At 33.9% G+C, this 16,199-nt stretch overlaps 1 protein-coding gene across 1 annotated transcript; it reads right to left on the bottom strand.

Annotated features, from left to right (window-relative positions):
- Positions 1–12,596: 12,596 nt before the first annotated feature.
- Positions 12,597–15,923, bottom strand: LOC143606415 (R-linalool synthase QH1, chloroplastic-like). The gene is made up of 7 exons (XM_077082189.1): positions 15,671–15,923; positions 14,978–15,260; positions 14,524–14,902; positions 13,921–14,139; positions 13,697–13,835; positions 13,343–13,591; positions 12,597–13,095 (listed from the first exon to the last, which is right to left on the bottom strand). Exons 1-7 carry the CDS (start codon positions 15,884–15,886, stop codon positions 12,802–12,804), a joined length of 1,779 nt encoding a protein of 592 aa, XP_076938304.1. The 5' UTR covers positions 15,887–15,923; the 3' UTR covers positions 12,597–12,801.
- Between the last annotated feature and the right edge of the window lie 276 nt (positions 15,924–16,199).

Here is a 16,199-nt window from a genome sequence, read left to right as displayed (position 1 = left end):
ATAATAACTATTAGGCTTATTCTCAGTTTTAGTAGGCCTTACACCTCTGAATCGCTGCTTCAGAGGGCAATCTGCAACTAGGTGCCCTAATTGATTACACCTAAAACAACACCTATGCTCAACCCTTTTATCAACCGGTGTTTTAGATGTCGAGGCTTTATTACCGCCCGTTCGTCTCACATATGGTGGGACGTACGGGTTTAGTGGAGTACTCTTTTTATTCGTCTTATCTTTCTCTCCACCATTGGGTAATACCGCCTCCTCTTTTGCCTTACCAGACTCGGATGACTTATCCGAATTTGATGAGACAGGACTTGGATCAAAAATTTGAACACTTGAAACAGGCGAACTTGTTTCGCCTCCACTAACATTTGGTTCTTTACAAGTTATTTTAACTGGTACTGTCTGAGCAACCTCAAAGTCAACAGATTTCTGAACACTAGGGTTAAAAGTGTAATTGTGATTAGAAGGTGGTGGAACCTCATGATAACTGATTCCTCCTCTCTTAGCAGAGGAACCTTGATCACTAACAAGGTGATCAAGAATAGCAGAGGAATTTCTGAACTGCTCTAGTTTTCTATTCAGTTCCACCACTTTTACCTGGTGATCAGCAATCTGTTTTTCTCTATCAGCAATTAGTTTGGTTTTTTCCTCCAAAACTTCATAGCTTAAATCAATCACTTCAATTTTTTCAGCAAGTTTTGTTTTTAGACTTTTAACATCTTTTTCACAAGCTTTTATTTTGACTTTATAGCTATTTTCTCTTGCTTTTGTGAAATGATGATCTTCTTTTAGGGTTTTAAATTCAGCATCCAACCTAACATACTGATCGATTATAGTTGCTAATTGCTCAGACAAGTTTTCACATTTAGAGCATGTAGGTTTAGAACATACCTCGGAGAGCTGGTCATTAACGTCTGCCATAAGAGCTTTTTCTTCTCCGGTAACCTTCTCATTTTCTTCAGTTTCAACCTTTGCCAAATTTGCCTACTCAAAAGTTTCTTTAGAATGCAGGTTCCAGTTGTATTCACCATCTTCTCTGGACATCATTGCACTATAATCTTTAGAACCCCCACTTTGCTGTGGAGACCTGCCCTGACTTCGTTCCACACGCTCATTCCTGCATTCCTTTGCAAAGTGACCGTTTTTCTAACAATTGTAGCATCTCACCTTCGTCTTGTCAAACCCTGGCTTTCCACCGACAAACTTTCTCCCGGTCTTTCTCATAAACCGCTTCACTCTTCTTACAATCATGGCCATCTGCCATTGCATATCCATTTCCTCCAGATCATCAGCATCAATCTGGTCATAGTCTTCATCCAACATAGCTGGATCAACAACCTTCCCTTGAATGTAGTTCTCATAGGAAGCAATAAAAGAAGCATAGAGACCAAACTGCTCTTCAGCAGACTTGACACTCATAGGCATCTTGGAGTAGTTGTTGCTGGGAATACTTTGAGAGCAACTACTCTTGCTTACCTGGGGTTGAGAACCACTCGATCCACCTGCTACATAGCAAACATCACCATTTGTGTTGACTGACACATGACCCTCATGTGATGAGTTTGCGCCCGACTCTCCCTTCGAGTAGTAGGCAGCAGATTCAGTCTTCGATCCTGAGCTAGTGTTGACTTTAGCTCCATACATACCTAGATCTTGAACCTGATCCATAGGTGTCTCTTTTCTGACCATGTTAAGCTCAAAGGTTCTGAGCTTGTTGACTGCCGTTTCTAGATCATATGTGGGAAAGTCTTTGTCTTCCCTCATCAGCACAGTGTACATCTCCCATTTTGGTGGGAGAGCATCTAGAAGCTTCTCAACTATTTCTTCTTCTCGGTAGGAAATTGAATAGTTGCTCAATTCAGTCATCAGATGGTAATATCGAGTGATAATATCATCTAGAGATTCATTCTTCAAATACTTGAAGACTGAGAACTGGGTTTTGAGCAATTTTATCTTTGAAGCACGGATTCCTACATTCCCTTCAAACCTACTCTCAAGAGCTTCCCAAAGCTCTCTTGCTGACGTGTACTTTCTAAACATATGAAGGATCTCTTGTGGAAGAGCCATAGTAATAGCAGCATGAGCCTTGCTCTCGGCCTCATATATCTTTTTCTCTTCTTCTTCCATTTTGCTATACTTTTTGATTTGATCACGACCTTCATACTCCATAACTGGTGGAATATAAACCTCCTGGATGCATACCCACATCTTCGCATCCTGGTACTTGACATATTGTATGAACCGATCCTTCCATGCAACGAAATCGGATCCCTTCAGCAATCTTGGGGCCTTAGTAGCTGACCCTGCTTCAACTTCCATCTTTACTAACTTAGAGATGTTAATCGACGACATTTTTCCCGAAAAGTAAGAAACCCGAAAAAATCAAAAAATTTTCTGAAAAGTACTGTAGGCGAAGTTACGGATAACTTCGCTTAAGCCTTAACTTCGCCGCTGATTAACTTCGCTGAAGAACTTCGCAGATGATTAACTTCGCTTAAGGTAAGCGAACTTAGGAGGTAGGCGGAGTTGTAGAGAACTTCGCTGAGTTAGGCAAACTTGAGAAGGTAGGCGAAGTTGTGGATAACTTCGCTTAACCTTATATCTTCGCCGAAACCCTACGTATCCTTACGGCAACTTCGCCTGATGAACACGGACGTTTTTGCAGATCTGAAATCTGGATTTTACGAGGTTTTTGACGGTGCAAAGGCTTGAATACGATAGTAGGAGGTAAGATTGACTCAAAAACACAGAAAACACGTCCCGCGAATAGTCGAAACGGGACGATTTCTACACCCGCGTGAATATCCCGAACCACACAATCGAGCAAATGCTCTGATACCAATTGTAGGTTCCCTGACAGATCGCACGAGATATCTCGGTCTACTCAGGTGCGGAATCCCTGCGTAGATCGTTACGAGTATAGAACACGAGTCACACAAACACACGAGACGAACACACGTTATATATTATAACTCAAACACGTGATGTAATATCACCGTTACAGACTCTCGTCCTCACGTTACAATGAACTCGAACAATTGACACGAACTTAAACGACGATTTCAAACCAAGCCGTAACCTAGGACTATTTATACACGACAACTTCGCCTGGCATGTTCAGGCGAAGTTGTCCATAACTTCGCTTGACTAACAAGTTCGCCTGTTAAGCGAACTTGTCAGTAACTTCGCTTAAACATACAAAACATAATTAAACATTACAGACTCGATTACAGACACTAGACTATGAACTACTGACATTATGCACCAACAATATGTTACTCAGGACAATGATGAAGAAGATTCCTGGTTCATAACCGAGAGACAAAAGAAAATAATCCTTCTAAATCAAGAAGATATCGAATCTTTTGATGATCCTTGGATACTTATGCAAAAATATATAGAACCAGCTTCTTATGAAGCGCCATCTTATAAAACACGGCAATATTATGAAAATATTCTGCGACTTACAGAAACTGCAGAAATAAGACATTTTTATCCCGGAGAGAGAGAAAGAAATATGTATAATTTTAGTAAAGTTTTTATAAAAACAATTATACATCCTCAAAAATGGGGGTTAAGTACGCTAAAAGAAAGGGAATTCATATATCCCGAAACAACTGACAGGCAAACATATAAATATAACTATTGGGATTATATCCATGGATTCGAGAAATGTTTGTTTTATGAGAATCCAAAAAGAAAACATTCATGGTGTATAAAAGTCAGTGATAATATCTTCAAACAAGGTATACCTTGTTGGTTCCAAAAATGGTTCATTCTATATGGACCAACAGTTCATATTCTTCCTGAACCATTTAAAGAGTTATATTTGGAATGAGTAAAAGTATCACCCAATCTTATAGAAGAAAAAAATAATAATTCATGGTTTGAGGGAATAGCCTCAATGTACTTTTTTATAGAATTTTCAACTCCATGGATTTGGAAATGGAAGCCGACCACAGGGTATACCCTAAGGGATAATTTCCCATGCCTTAAAAGAACTTGTTATACCAAGTTCTGGACAAAAATGACCAGGATAAATATGTCTACCAACAAGATTGAAGGCCAGGATACAATGGATATAATCACCTCAAGAATAGAATATTATAAAACCCAGATGGTAAAAAGACAACAAAAGGAAATCAACAGTCCGTTCGAACATATTTCGAAAAGGTTTATAGAAGGAAAACAAGAAGTTTCAAAGTCTGAAATTATCAAGTCTTATATAGAAGAGATGAAAAGGGAATTAAAGAAACATTTTTCTACAACCGATTTCTCAAAGGCCATGTCCATTTCCTCTAATAGTCAGGGAGATTAAAATGAGTTTTCTTGTTTAGCAAGAGATGCACAAGAAATAGAAGACATCACATGCCTAGATGCAGACTTGGAGAAATATCTAAGAAAACTCCAAGAAGAATTCCTAGACCAACCGGGGGAATCTTCCCAAAGCAAATCCGACAAAGAAAAAGAAAAGATCCAAAATTAATAAAGCTTATTCCCTGTTCATAATGGGAATCTCTGAGTGCTCTGATAAAGCTCTGAAAAAAAGAGATAGCCTATCAATCATGATTAGATTCTCCGACATAGCACAATAATGGAGACTTTGGATGCCAATTTAAATGGCATGCTCTTATAGAGCATCTTTACTTTTCTATAACGTTTGTAATTTTAATTTATTTGTTTTGTACTTTTCCCGTGTGTTTTCCCTATAAAAGGGGAGTTAGATTTTAGATAGAGGCACGCTAAGTTTTAGCACCTCTCTTCCTTCCTTTCAGTACTCTTGTATAATATCCAGCAAATTAATAAAAACTTCAAGCTTTGAAGTCTTACTATTGGAGTGTTACTAGTCTGTCATTCTTATTCAAGTAAGAAGTTCTGATTCTATTATATTTGCATTACAAATTTATAAACTATATGATGGGCTAAGCCCTTAAAGTATTGAATCATGGCATAATAACACCCCTTTAAGAAATGGTTCTAAAATTATCTAAGTAATAATTAAGTAAAGGTTAAAGCAATTTACTGGCTAAGTTAAAATTATAGACTGGCAGTTAGTATGTAAGGAAACTTTGTCCGTATGTTTAATTTGTTTTTAGGACGCCTTTTCATTCCTTACAAACTATCTTGACGGTTTATTATTTTGTAAAATAATGATAAACTTATTGACGATTTATGGCTTTGTAAAACTTACTAATCCATGTCTACTCTGTTACTAATGGTATATATATATATATATGACATGTTTGTTACACATTTAAGTAGCTTTAGTGCTATTTATATTAAATAATTTGCCTAATTGATTCATATTTTGAAATTTATGGTTTTAAGTGAAAACGAGCAAAGCAAGTAAATCTAGTCAACAATAATTACAATTGATCTGCGTGATTTATTTACTAATATTTTATTGCATGAAAACGTAGGAGTTATCATAAAAGAAAGGGGAGTATTATTTGATCACAATTAAATATTTACTTATTTATTTTCTTTTGATAGCAAGTATTCTATCACGTGGACCTCGTCACATTTAATTTGATCACTCAATTAGTTGGACTACCTTAATATAATCCAACCAAAAGCCCATGCTCGTAAAAAGCATTACTTGGGAAGCAAGCAGGAAATTAGGTCACGGCTATTGTTGAAAAAGAATACATGTATCAAGTAAGTCCACAACCTAAATTATTAGAAGGGTCACGGCTGAAACAAAAAAATAATAATAATAAACCCTACAAGAGAATATTTCCACAGCTGCTAGAAAGAAAAGAAGATAACGAAAAGAAATTAAGCATCTTGCTAACTTAAAAATTCACGGCCGCAAGAAACAAAAAAGAAAAGAAGCAACCAAGCTGATCAATTAAGTTCACGACAGCCACAAGAAAGGAAAAAAAGAGGTAGTCTGCCATCTTAGCAGCTCAATTATTTTAACCAAGCAGGCTAGTAGCTCAACTATATTTATTTTCTTTTATGATGAACTTTGATCTTTATATTATTTTTGTTCATATCTTTTCATGAATAGCTTAATACTTTATTTTGCCTAGGTTTTGATTGAGTACCATGTTAAATTGATGATTTAACGAATTATTATTTGGCATTGGTTGATTTAATGTTATGGTAAAGTTTTTCCTTATTTAGTTCATGATATATATGAGTAACTGAATCTGATTTATTGCTTTGATAATTATTCCACTTGTGTTTTGATAGTCATCGATGATTGTTAGATGCATGATTAGGTTGTCTACTTTGTGTTTTCAACTTGTTTATGATTTATGGTCGAAATAATCGTAGGAATAATTATTGAGAGCAGATTAGATTTTATTATTCTATCTTTAGAGAGGCCGGGAGGCAATTTAGTGTTGTGTTATCTTTGTCTTTTGCGGGTTTGGGTAATAATTGCATGGAGTGAGTTAGCCTAGGTCCCTTAGATTATTGTGATGCAAGTCATATTCAACTTAATTATTAATACCCCTTGTATTAATATATATATATATATATATATATATATATATATATATATATTGTATTCAAAGAGACCGGGAGGTGATTTGGATTTTGGAGAACCGTAGTATTATTAGGTAAGGTGAGACTGAGAGGTGATCCAAACATTTAACAATTGAGCTTCACATGTCATTAGAGTTCTAGAGTTTCGTTGGTGAGGGCGAAAGGTGATCTAGCATACTTTAGTGGTCTTTAGTGTCATAATTTTAAGATAATGTTTTTCAACCAAGTCAAGTTCATTAACTATAATTTAACTAGTATGATTCCATTACCTAGGTAGTTGCTTCTTGCATTTGAGTAAAATCCGGTTTTTATAAAGTTTTGTTTTTAGTTTAAGTTTTAATTAGTTAAGTAATATTAGTTTAATTAATGTTAAAAAAACATAAAAATAAAAAGAAAGTCTAGGTTAGTAATCATTTAGGTTTAATAATTAGAGTTTACCCATAGTGTCCTAGGTTCGATGTCCGTTCTTACTTGCAAGCTACATTGCGACGGGTACACTTACCGATTGTGTGTGGTTGTTTAGGTGAATTCGGTAAAAATTGGTATTTAATTTTATATACATACATTTCACACATCAGTTAGCATTGGCTAAACTTTCATAGTATCATCTTAGTTGTTAATGAATCTTAATTAAAGTTTAATAATATTTATTAAAGATGTGATCGGTTTATAAAAGTAAAGTTTTTGCTCTAATTATCACTTGATAAGGAATGTTAAATATACTTAAAAGATACACCAAGTTCCGAGCTTGACGATAAGCCGAGGAACTATCACTCTTGTGAGGCCTTGGATAATAAACTTTAAAAGAGACACCAAGTGCCGAGCTTGATGAAAAGCCGGAGAACTGTCATTCTTGTAAGGGCTTGGTTGAGAAAAATAATATAAATTCTAATATGAACATGAACCCAATGAAGCATTAGTGGTAATTGATCATTTTAAAATGGAAATGTTGACAATGTTGTGAAAACGAATTGTTGATATTAATCCACTAAAATTGGTTAATTATTTGTCAAGTGAGTGTGCAACATAATCTACTTTAAACAACTCTTGGATGGTTATTACATAAGTTCTATAGTTGTCCAAGAGTTATGCAGGTTAATACTTGTTAATTCAAGGTTAGTTCTTTACTACTTAACTAATCTTAATTGGTATTTTAAGTATAATACAAAGGCTATTTTCTAAAATATAAAGGGCAATTCACTTAGTAATTTAAGGGATTGGCTCATTTTTAAAGTAAGTTATGTTATAAATACTTGATATAAACCACTTGCTTACATAAAATGATGTCTTATTGGAGATCATAAAATTATGCATATCTCTTTCTTTAATTATCATGGAATAACATGACTTAGAAATAAGGTGTTATTACCACATTTAATTACCAAAGCAAGTCTATATAGCATGTTTACTAATTAAACCAAGTTAAGAGGAGTTATCCTTGATCTTCTCTATAAAAACATAAAAATCCCAAAAAAAATTGTTTCTAATTTGTGCTTTTAAATTTTCTTCAAAATTTACTTGTTAAACCAAAACTAGTATGATGTTTACTTCTGATTAAAATGAATACAACGATTTAGTAGTAAAAATGAAACAAGTGTGTCCGTGGATCGATACTTGGTTCTTACCTATACTTTACTACATATACGATAGGTACACTTGCCTATTTATGTGTGGTTTAGTTAAGATAAAAAAATCATTTTTATAAATTTAAAACTCCACATTTTGTGAAACAAAACTTTTGATAAACTAAGAAACTTTTCATACTCACCTCGCATAGCATCAATGTCGCATATATTTACTCCGTTTGGGACAAGTTAACAATTAATATTAATAATATTTAATTGTGTCACAAATTTCCAACATTAACCACCATTAACTAGTTAGTAGAAAGGAAGAGTTTGGCGCCACACATGTTTTGGTGAGTTTCGTATTTGTTATTATTGTTTTGTGCTTTGGCAATAACTTTTACTTGGGTATGGATTTCTAACCTGGCACCTTGTTAAATGTGCGGGAGTATTTTAACGTTTAACGTTAACAGGGGATTGAGGTTAATACTGATTTTTTTGTGTTTCAGGTTGTATCCTTCGTAGATAACTTGCAGCGTTTTGCTTAGCTTTAATCTAAGCTATATTTTTGGTCAACTTAATATTCGTGTCATGTTTATTTTATCTGTCTGGTGTTTGTTTATGTTCTTCGTTGGGGTTTTAGAGCGGGTTTATAGTTTAGTGTTTAACCGAGATATAATTCGTTGCTTGGTTTATAGTTCAGTTGCATTTGATAACTTTGCATCCTCTTTTTTAAATGACATTTGTTGGAGTTCATTATTCAGTTTCCTGACTATGAACTATTTTTTCGATTTAGTCTTAACCCAGAACCAAATTTGTTGTCTTTTTTAAAGTTCGGTCGCAATTGAAACCGAATACTAAATAACACTTGAACATATTTGCTTATAACTCGATCCGGTTTCAATGATTAAAAAAAGAAGCTTTTCAGTAACCATGCCCGTTTTTAATAATTTTTTTAAGAGTGCCTATTATATGGTTTCAAGTCAGTGAAACAAAAAATTGAACCGGTCCGAGCTAGTTCAAACTAAAACTAAATACAAATTTGGTATGGATTTCTAATCTAGCACCTACTCAAAAAACTGAATTTGTTCTCCGGTGTAAATTTCAGTTTCATCTATTAGGTTAACATCTAATTTTTTACTCAAACCAACCTCTAGGCCAGCGTCCACATCCGTTTTTTATAACTTTGTTTATGAGGGTTTATTATACGGTTGAAGCCAATAAAACAAAAAACTCAATCGACATGGCCAGTTCATATTAAACCTAAGTACAAATTCGGTATGAACTTCTAATCAAGCGCCTTGCTGAATGCTAGAGTATTATCACGTTTTACATTAACTCAAAGTTGTTAACACTATTTTCTTTTTCTTTTTTAGTTTGTAGTTTTGGTGGATAGCTTGTAGTGTTTTACTCAGCTTTAATCTAAGGTATGTTTTTGTCAACTTAATGTTCGTGTCGTGTTTATATCTGTCTGGTCTTTGTTTATGAGCTTCGTTGAGTTTTTAGAATGTTGAACCCTTTGCTTATTAGAGGTTATAGGCGTGCGTGTATTTCGTGATGATTAAAAAAAGAAGCTTTTTAACCTAAACCGAATTTGTTCTCCTGTTTACTTTCATTTAATAAGTTAACATGTGACTTTTAACTCAAACCAACCTTTACGTCAGTAATCAGGCCCGTTTTTTATAATTTTAAATGAGTGTCTATTATCCGGTTTCAGGCCAGTGAAACAAAAAACTAAACCACTCTAGGTCAATTCAAGTTAAACCTAGGTACAAATTTGGTATGGATTTCTAATCTAGCATCTTGTCGAATAACCGAATTTGTTTTCCGATTTATAGTTCAGTTTCATCTAACGGGTTAACATTAATACTACTAACAAATATTTGTGTTCTAATGCAGCGACAACAAGTCGAATGTGTTGCCATCATTAAAGATACCCTTGCAGGCAACAACAAGACTTGGTATTACAAATCCTGTAACTTATGCAAAAACAAGGCCTTCAAAACAGAGGCGACAACATCAGCCAAAGAAAAGATGTTGTAGAATCAAAAGACTTCTACAGCTTCCAAACTCACAAAGTTGTTATTTCATACATATTTAGGTAATGATACATAAACAACTACTGATTTATCTTAAGCGTACCATCTACCTACACAAACAACATCAGACATTGTCAAACATGTATTGCGTATCAGCCATGCTCGAAGATGCAACATGCATAACAACTGCCACTTTCTTTGACGAACCCATGGCTGGCTTACTAGTTGAGAGTTGTGACCAAATGATCAAGAAGGAAAGATACCCAATAGCTAAAGAATGCCCGGCAACAGCATTTCAGAATCTCATAAGCATTCAAAAGAAATTCTGACTACAACAGCACCGTGAACATAACAGGCAGCCAAACACATGCGTCATCAACCGCATTTCTAACCCTCCAGCATCCACAACAGCCATCGAAATTCCAGCCGCGGAACTACCACCTCCAACACCCAACAAAAAGTCATCAAAAAGGCAACATCCCAACACAACAGATATCCCACCAACTCAGATTTCATACGAGCCAACGTGTCCTGTTACACCTATTGTGGTTAGGTTATGGTAATTTATCACCTTTTCCGATAAACATAGGATCCGACTCACCTCCAATAAAGGAGGCCAAGAATTAGCAAGAGTACAATAAACATGCCTTTTTTGGGGAAATGCAAGTAAGCTACATGCAATTCTTTCATGATTGAGCGTTCATGGTATTAAAATTTAAGAGCTAAGTGTCATTTTAGTACATATGGTTTGTCTAATTACACAACTTTAGTATCATCTTTGAATTTATTACAAATGGCTACATCACTTTTCTAAAACTTGCAATTTTAGTACTTTTTCTCTAACCCGTTTATTTTGTCCGTTAAGTTAGGGGCAAATTTGTAATTTTGATTATTTTATTTATTTTCTCTTTTGATGCCATTTTCATACCTGTGGTTTGTTCAATTATGCAACTTTAGTATCTTTTTTTGAATTTATTGCAACTTGATACTTTGATTAGTTTTTGGGTAGATAGACAAACTAAAAGAGACATTATATATTACAATTAAAAGATAACTAAATACATGATAGAAGATGAAAAACAACCATGAAATGTACAACATATTTTCTAGCCTTTTATTCTTGATTTCCAATTTACTTCTAGTAGCTCAAGATCCGAATTCATCTTAGCCATTTTTCTTGCATTTTCTTTATGTGCATTGATTTGTTTTTCAAAAGTTTGGGTATAATAACAGTAGCTCTTTAACACATCGGAGGATGAAGCGAAATAACAGTCACACAACTTCGCACCTCTTAGTATAACATCAATTGAACTTGTAGATTAATAACGGTTGACGAATCACATTGACAAAACAATATATCATAATTCATTGAACTTGAAGATGAACAATTGTTAGGGTTTGAAGGATCAATGAGCGCGGGGAGGGGGGTTGATCTGTTCATTTAGGGTTAAAGAGAATCTTTTAATTGTAATATGTAATACCTCTCTTGGTTTGTCTGTCTATCCAAAACTAATCAAAGTATCTAATTGCAATAAATTCAAAAAAAATGTACTAAAATTGCGTAATTAAACAAATCACATGTATGAAAATGGAACTTAGCTAAAAGAGAAAATAAATAAAATAATCGGAATTACTAATTTGCCCCTGACTTGATGGACAAAATAAATGGGGTTACCCCTGACTTGATGGACAAAATAAATGGGGTTAGAGAAAAAGTACTAAAAGTTTTAAAAAAGTGAGATAGCCATTTGCAATAAATTCAAAGATTGTACTAAAATTGCGTAATTGGACAAACCACAGGTACTTAAATGGCACTTAACTCAAGATTTAAACATAACACATACACCATAACTATATATACTAACACTATCCTTCATACCATATGATAATAAGGAAGACAGTTTCCATAACCAAAAACTACATCTGAAGGCTAAGACTATCTTACTGACCAACAGATGCCGCTGCTACGGAAATAAATAACTTTTCAAAGCAAATAATGTTTTGGCAAATGATGAATTTTTGGCAACGACGTCAGATGAAATGATCCCAAAACATGACTGATGCAGCTCAAAATGCCACCTCTTGAAAATGATAATCAACCACAAGTTTAAACAATTAAAATGTAATGCCCCAAGAATTTTAGAATGTATGTCAAAAACTACTTAGTAATGATATTTTGTATCCTATAGGGGATCTTGGTCCTTTATTTTTACTTCTTGTGTTAACTGGTCTACCTCTAATATATAGTCCCTATATGCAATCATCCAAGCCTGGCGTAATGTGTTAGGTCAACAACTAGTTCTGATGGCTATTTTCGTCGTTAACCAACATTACTGACAGACTAATGATACAAACGATCTAGCGACACCCCTTTATTTTTGTGGTAGAGGTTTACTAATGTATGAGAAGACAATTTTTTTTACTATGGGAACGTTTTTGGATGCATTAGTAGTCCAAATCCAGGTTACACGTCCCATCTTATTATTAAAGCTAAAGTTTATACTTCAAAGAAATCATTGTCAAAGAAAGTTCAACCATAATATAATATGTATTACAGGGTGCAACTTAGGAATATATAATATATTTTCAGTAGCAATCATGTAATAGTGCAGCATAAAGTGGGATAATTTGCGATCTTATTTTAGCATTAATAAAGTCCGTCTCCAATTATTGATATAAATGATGGACTATTTCATCCCTTATATTGGATTGACCAACAATGATAATACATGAGATTTTGTGACATCATTGTCATGGCCATGTCCGTCTCCTTCATGGTACATGAACTGTGCCATCCGACCCAAGTTTGTTCCACATTCCGTGATTTCCCTTAAAAATTGAGAATTCATGACAGCCGATCTTTCTTTGTTAAGTTTCTTCCATGTATTGAGTATGAACGTTTTCACATACATTCTAGCTTCGTCTTCAGTTGCACCAGTCTCAAGCATGTAACACTGAACTGATTTTGGAGTATCACCTCTTGACATTTCGTCCTTGAAAAAATAAGTCAATAATTATGCATGTGAATATATTTTAAATGAATATAACCAATAAGCATAAACACAATAGCATCTACAACACTGGACGTTCACAAACCACCACATGAGTTGCCAAACTTTCTACAATACTAAAACCTCCATAACCCTTATTAAAATATTAAAATAATATATATATATATATATATATATTCTCAGTTCTTTCAATGTGGATGTTCTAATGGAAATGCATAAAAGTAGTTACCGTGTATGTCCCCAGATCACCAGCAAGCCGCAGGATTATCGATGAGTAGCGAATGATATTCTCAGTTATTTCCATTGAATTCATGATTTCTTCAGTTGATGTAACCGATGTTAAAAAACTAATATGTGTGAGCATTAAAGGAAGTGATATAGACATATAAGCATTTTCCAGGTACTCTTCAAATGTTGGCTTGTATCCACTGTAGTACCATTGTGCTTCTTTCAGATATGCCTTGCATAACCCTTCCCACTGCAATTTATATTACCATTTTAAAAAATGAAATTCAATATTCATATCTAATCATAATATTTAAGGATTAGAGCATATTATGGTTAAAAAAGATAGATTATATACTGCTTTCTTTAAGTACGGAAGGTTAAAGAACCCCATGTCCGTCAATGTATAATAAGTGATGTCATTTATCGAGTTATAGAATCCAATGAAACATATCTTCATATACTCTGGAAGTTCATCAATAGAGTTGATATCCCATCTACAAATTATAATCTTGATTATTTTAGAGCTCACAAAATTTAAGAAAAAAGATTCTAACTGATCTACATGTAAATTGTATCTACCTGCTAATAGCCTCAGTAAATTGTTCAAGTTCCTCCAAAGTACCGTACACATCATAGACATCGTCAAAACTAGTAATCAGAGCAAAAACTTGTGCTAGTATTCTCCTTAGAGGACTAAACTGAGGTAGGGAATTAGTACCAATTGTCCACAAGAAATTTTCCACCAACCGATCTCGAAGGAAGGTCAACTTCGAGTCCCATCTTGTGTTTTTCCACCATCTATTCGTAATAGCCATCATGGTTAGTTTATGAAAACGTACGAATGATCATGAACATATATAGGAACTATCTAGTTTTTGAAAGAACTAAAACAGATAACAAAACGATATTGATAGTATTATTTTATAATTTTATGTATGTTAGAATTGCCTAAAACTAAATGTAGAGATTACACTTTAAAAAAATAGATATTAGAGTGAATAAGAAATAATGATAAAGTTACCCAACTAAAATTAAAACGTCAATAACTATCTCAATAAGGAAAAAAACAGATAGTATAATAACTAACACACAGACTTTAAAATAAATGGTAACTCAAAAACAATAACTATAATAAAAATTAACTATTAGTTTTGTTGATAAGAAACAGAAAAAAGTTTATACCTTGAGGTGTATTTCAAATCTTCTAGGTGAATCGCTTGCAAGATATTAAAATCAAGTTTGGCAAGCTCGAGCAACGTTGGGTTCATGGCGGTTCTTTTTTCGTACGCTTCAATAAACCATCTTGCCTCCACCCGTGGAACCATCCATTGCAGTGGTATATCTAATGCATGAGTTATTAATGATGACAAATGTTGATCAGAAATAGTGTTCTCTAAACATTCTATCAAATATTTAGTCGTGAAATCTCGAGCATCGTCTAATATATTTTCATCCTCTACTGAAAGATAAGAAGCTTCATACAAGTTTAGCACGCCGATGATATTTGTTTGCAAGTGTCCCTCGAAATTACCAGCATCATCCTTAATGTCTTCGAATATCTCTACTCAGACAAAGTAAAAAACAATGAGGTTAGATTTCTCAAATAATGTTACGCCATCCATAATATAAATTGTACCTTGAGGGATATGATATCCATGTTGTCTTAAGATTCTAAACCCAAGAGCCTTAGTATTTAGATCAATTTTAGTCCACTTTTCAGAAGTTTCAAAGTAGTTGTGGTATATGTTTTTCAAGACATTGCTTATTTCGTTCTCAAAATGATACGATATGCCAAGTCTCTGCAAGTCATCAACCAAATTGAGCATCTTTAAAGGATTCTCCTCCTTTTCATTATCTTTATAAATTATGGTCCTCACTGCTTCTTTCAGTGTTTGCAATCCTGGCATGTGCTTCTCTCCCTAACACATAACCACAAGAATATTGCATGTTATAATAGTTATAAGTCAATTTTCTAGGGAAAATTCAAGATGTCCATTTTAACACTTTGACATAATAGCTACTGACTTTTTTTTATTTACTCAAATATCATTTCATGTTTTTTTAGTTAAGAACATGACTCCATATGAAAATCTGTCGCGCCATGTAGAATCTGTTGTCCCAAAGTGATTCAATCCACCGTGCCAGATTGGAATATGTTGTGCCAAATGACATGTGGCGTGCACCGGTTGATCCATAATTTTAAAAGATTAAGACTGTTTGTAAATTATCTGTGTCAAAATGCTTTTTTAGTGGTCCAAGAAAGAATGAAATCGGGATTATTAATCTATGAAACTTAAAAAACAAAACTGCTAAATGTTAATAATCATACTGTATATTTGCTGGTGAGGGATTGAATATGATCGTATGACCATAATGAAGGTGCATAACTTCCTGATCTTCTAACTGAGGCTGTCGTGGTAGGAACATCCATAACTTGGTTTTTGGGTATTAATAGCTTTTCACAGGTAACGATGCTTTTTCTACTAATTAAAGAACTATTTGAAATGAGAAATGGAGAAGAAAATGCCCATACTGAAGAAGCCATTACTGCAAAAGGATCGTAAGACTATAATTTTTGTTTGTATGATGATGGTTTGTAAAGCTCTATATTCACACACATATATAGAGGTCGGGGTTAGGGAACATAATAATATATTATGCAGAGAGAGCATGATATAAATATTTTATATATGTCATATCATCTAATACTTTAAAATTCTTTCATTATTTCCATATATAAAATCAAGGGAAAAATCCCCTTTTTTTTATAAGTTAGAAATGCTGACGGAAAAAAGGTAGCAAACATAAAAAAAACAGTCTTTTAATACGGTATTTTAAGACAAAAAGTTTAGGAAAAA

This window comes from Bidens hawaiensis, unplaced genomic scaffold, assembly GCF_021521415.1.
Source record: "Bidens hawaiensis isolate Kalapana, Puna unplaced genomic scaffold, B.hawaiensis_p1.1 tig00074708_1, whole genome shotgun sequence".
Classification (NCBI taxonomy): domain Eukaryota; kingdom Viridiplantae; phylum Streptophyta; class Magnoliopsida; order Asterales; family Asteraceae; genus Bidens; species Bidens hawaiensis.
Note: the sequence above shows the minus strand (reverse complement) of the source record. Positions and strands in the feature narration are given on the sequence as shown.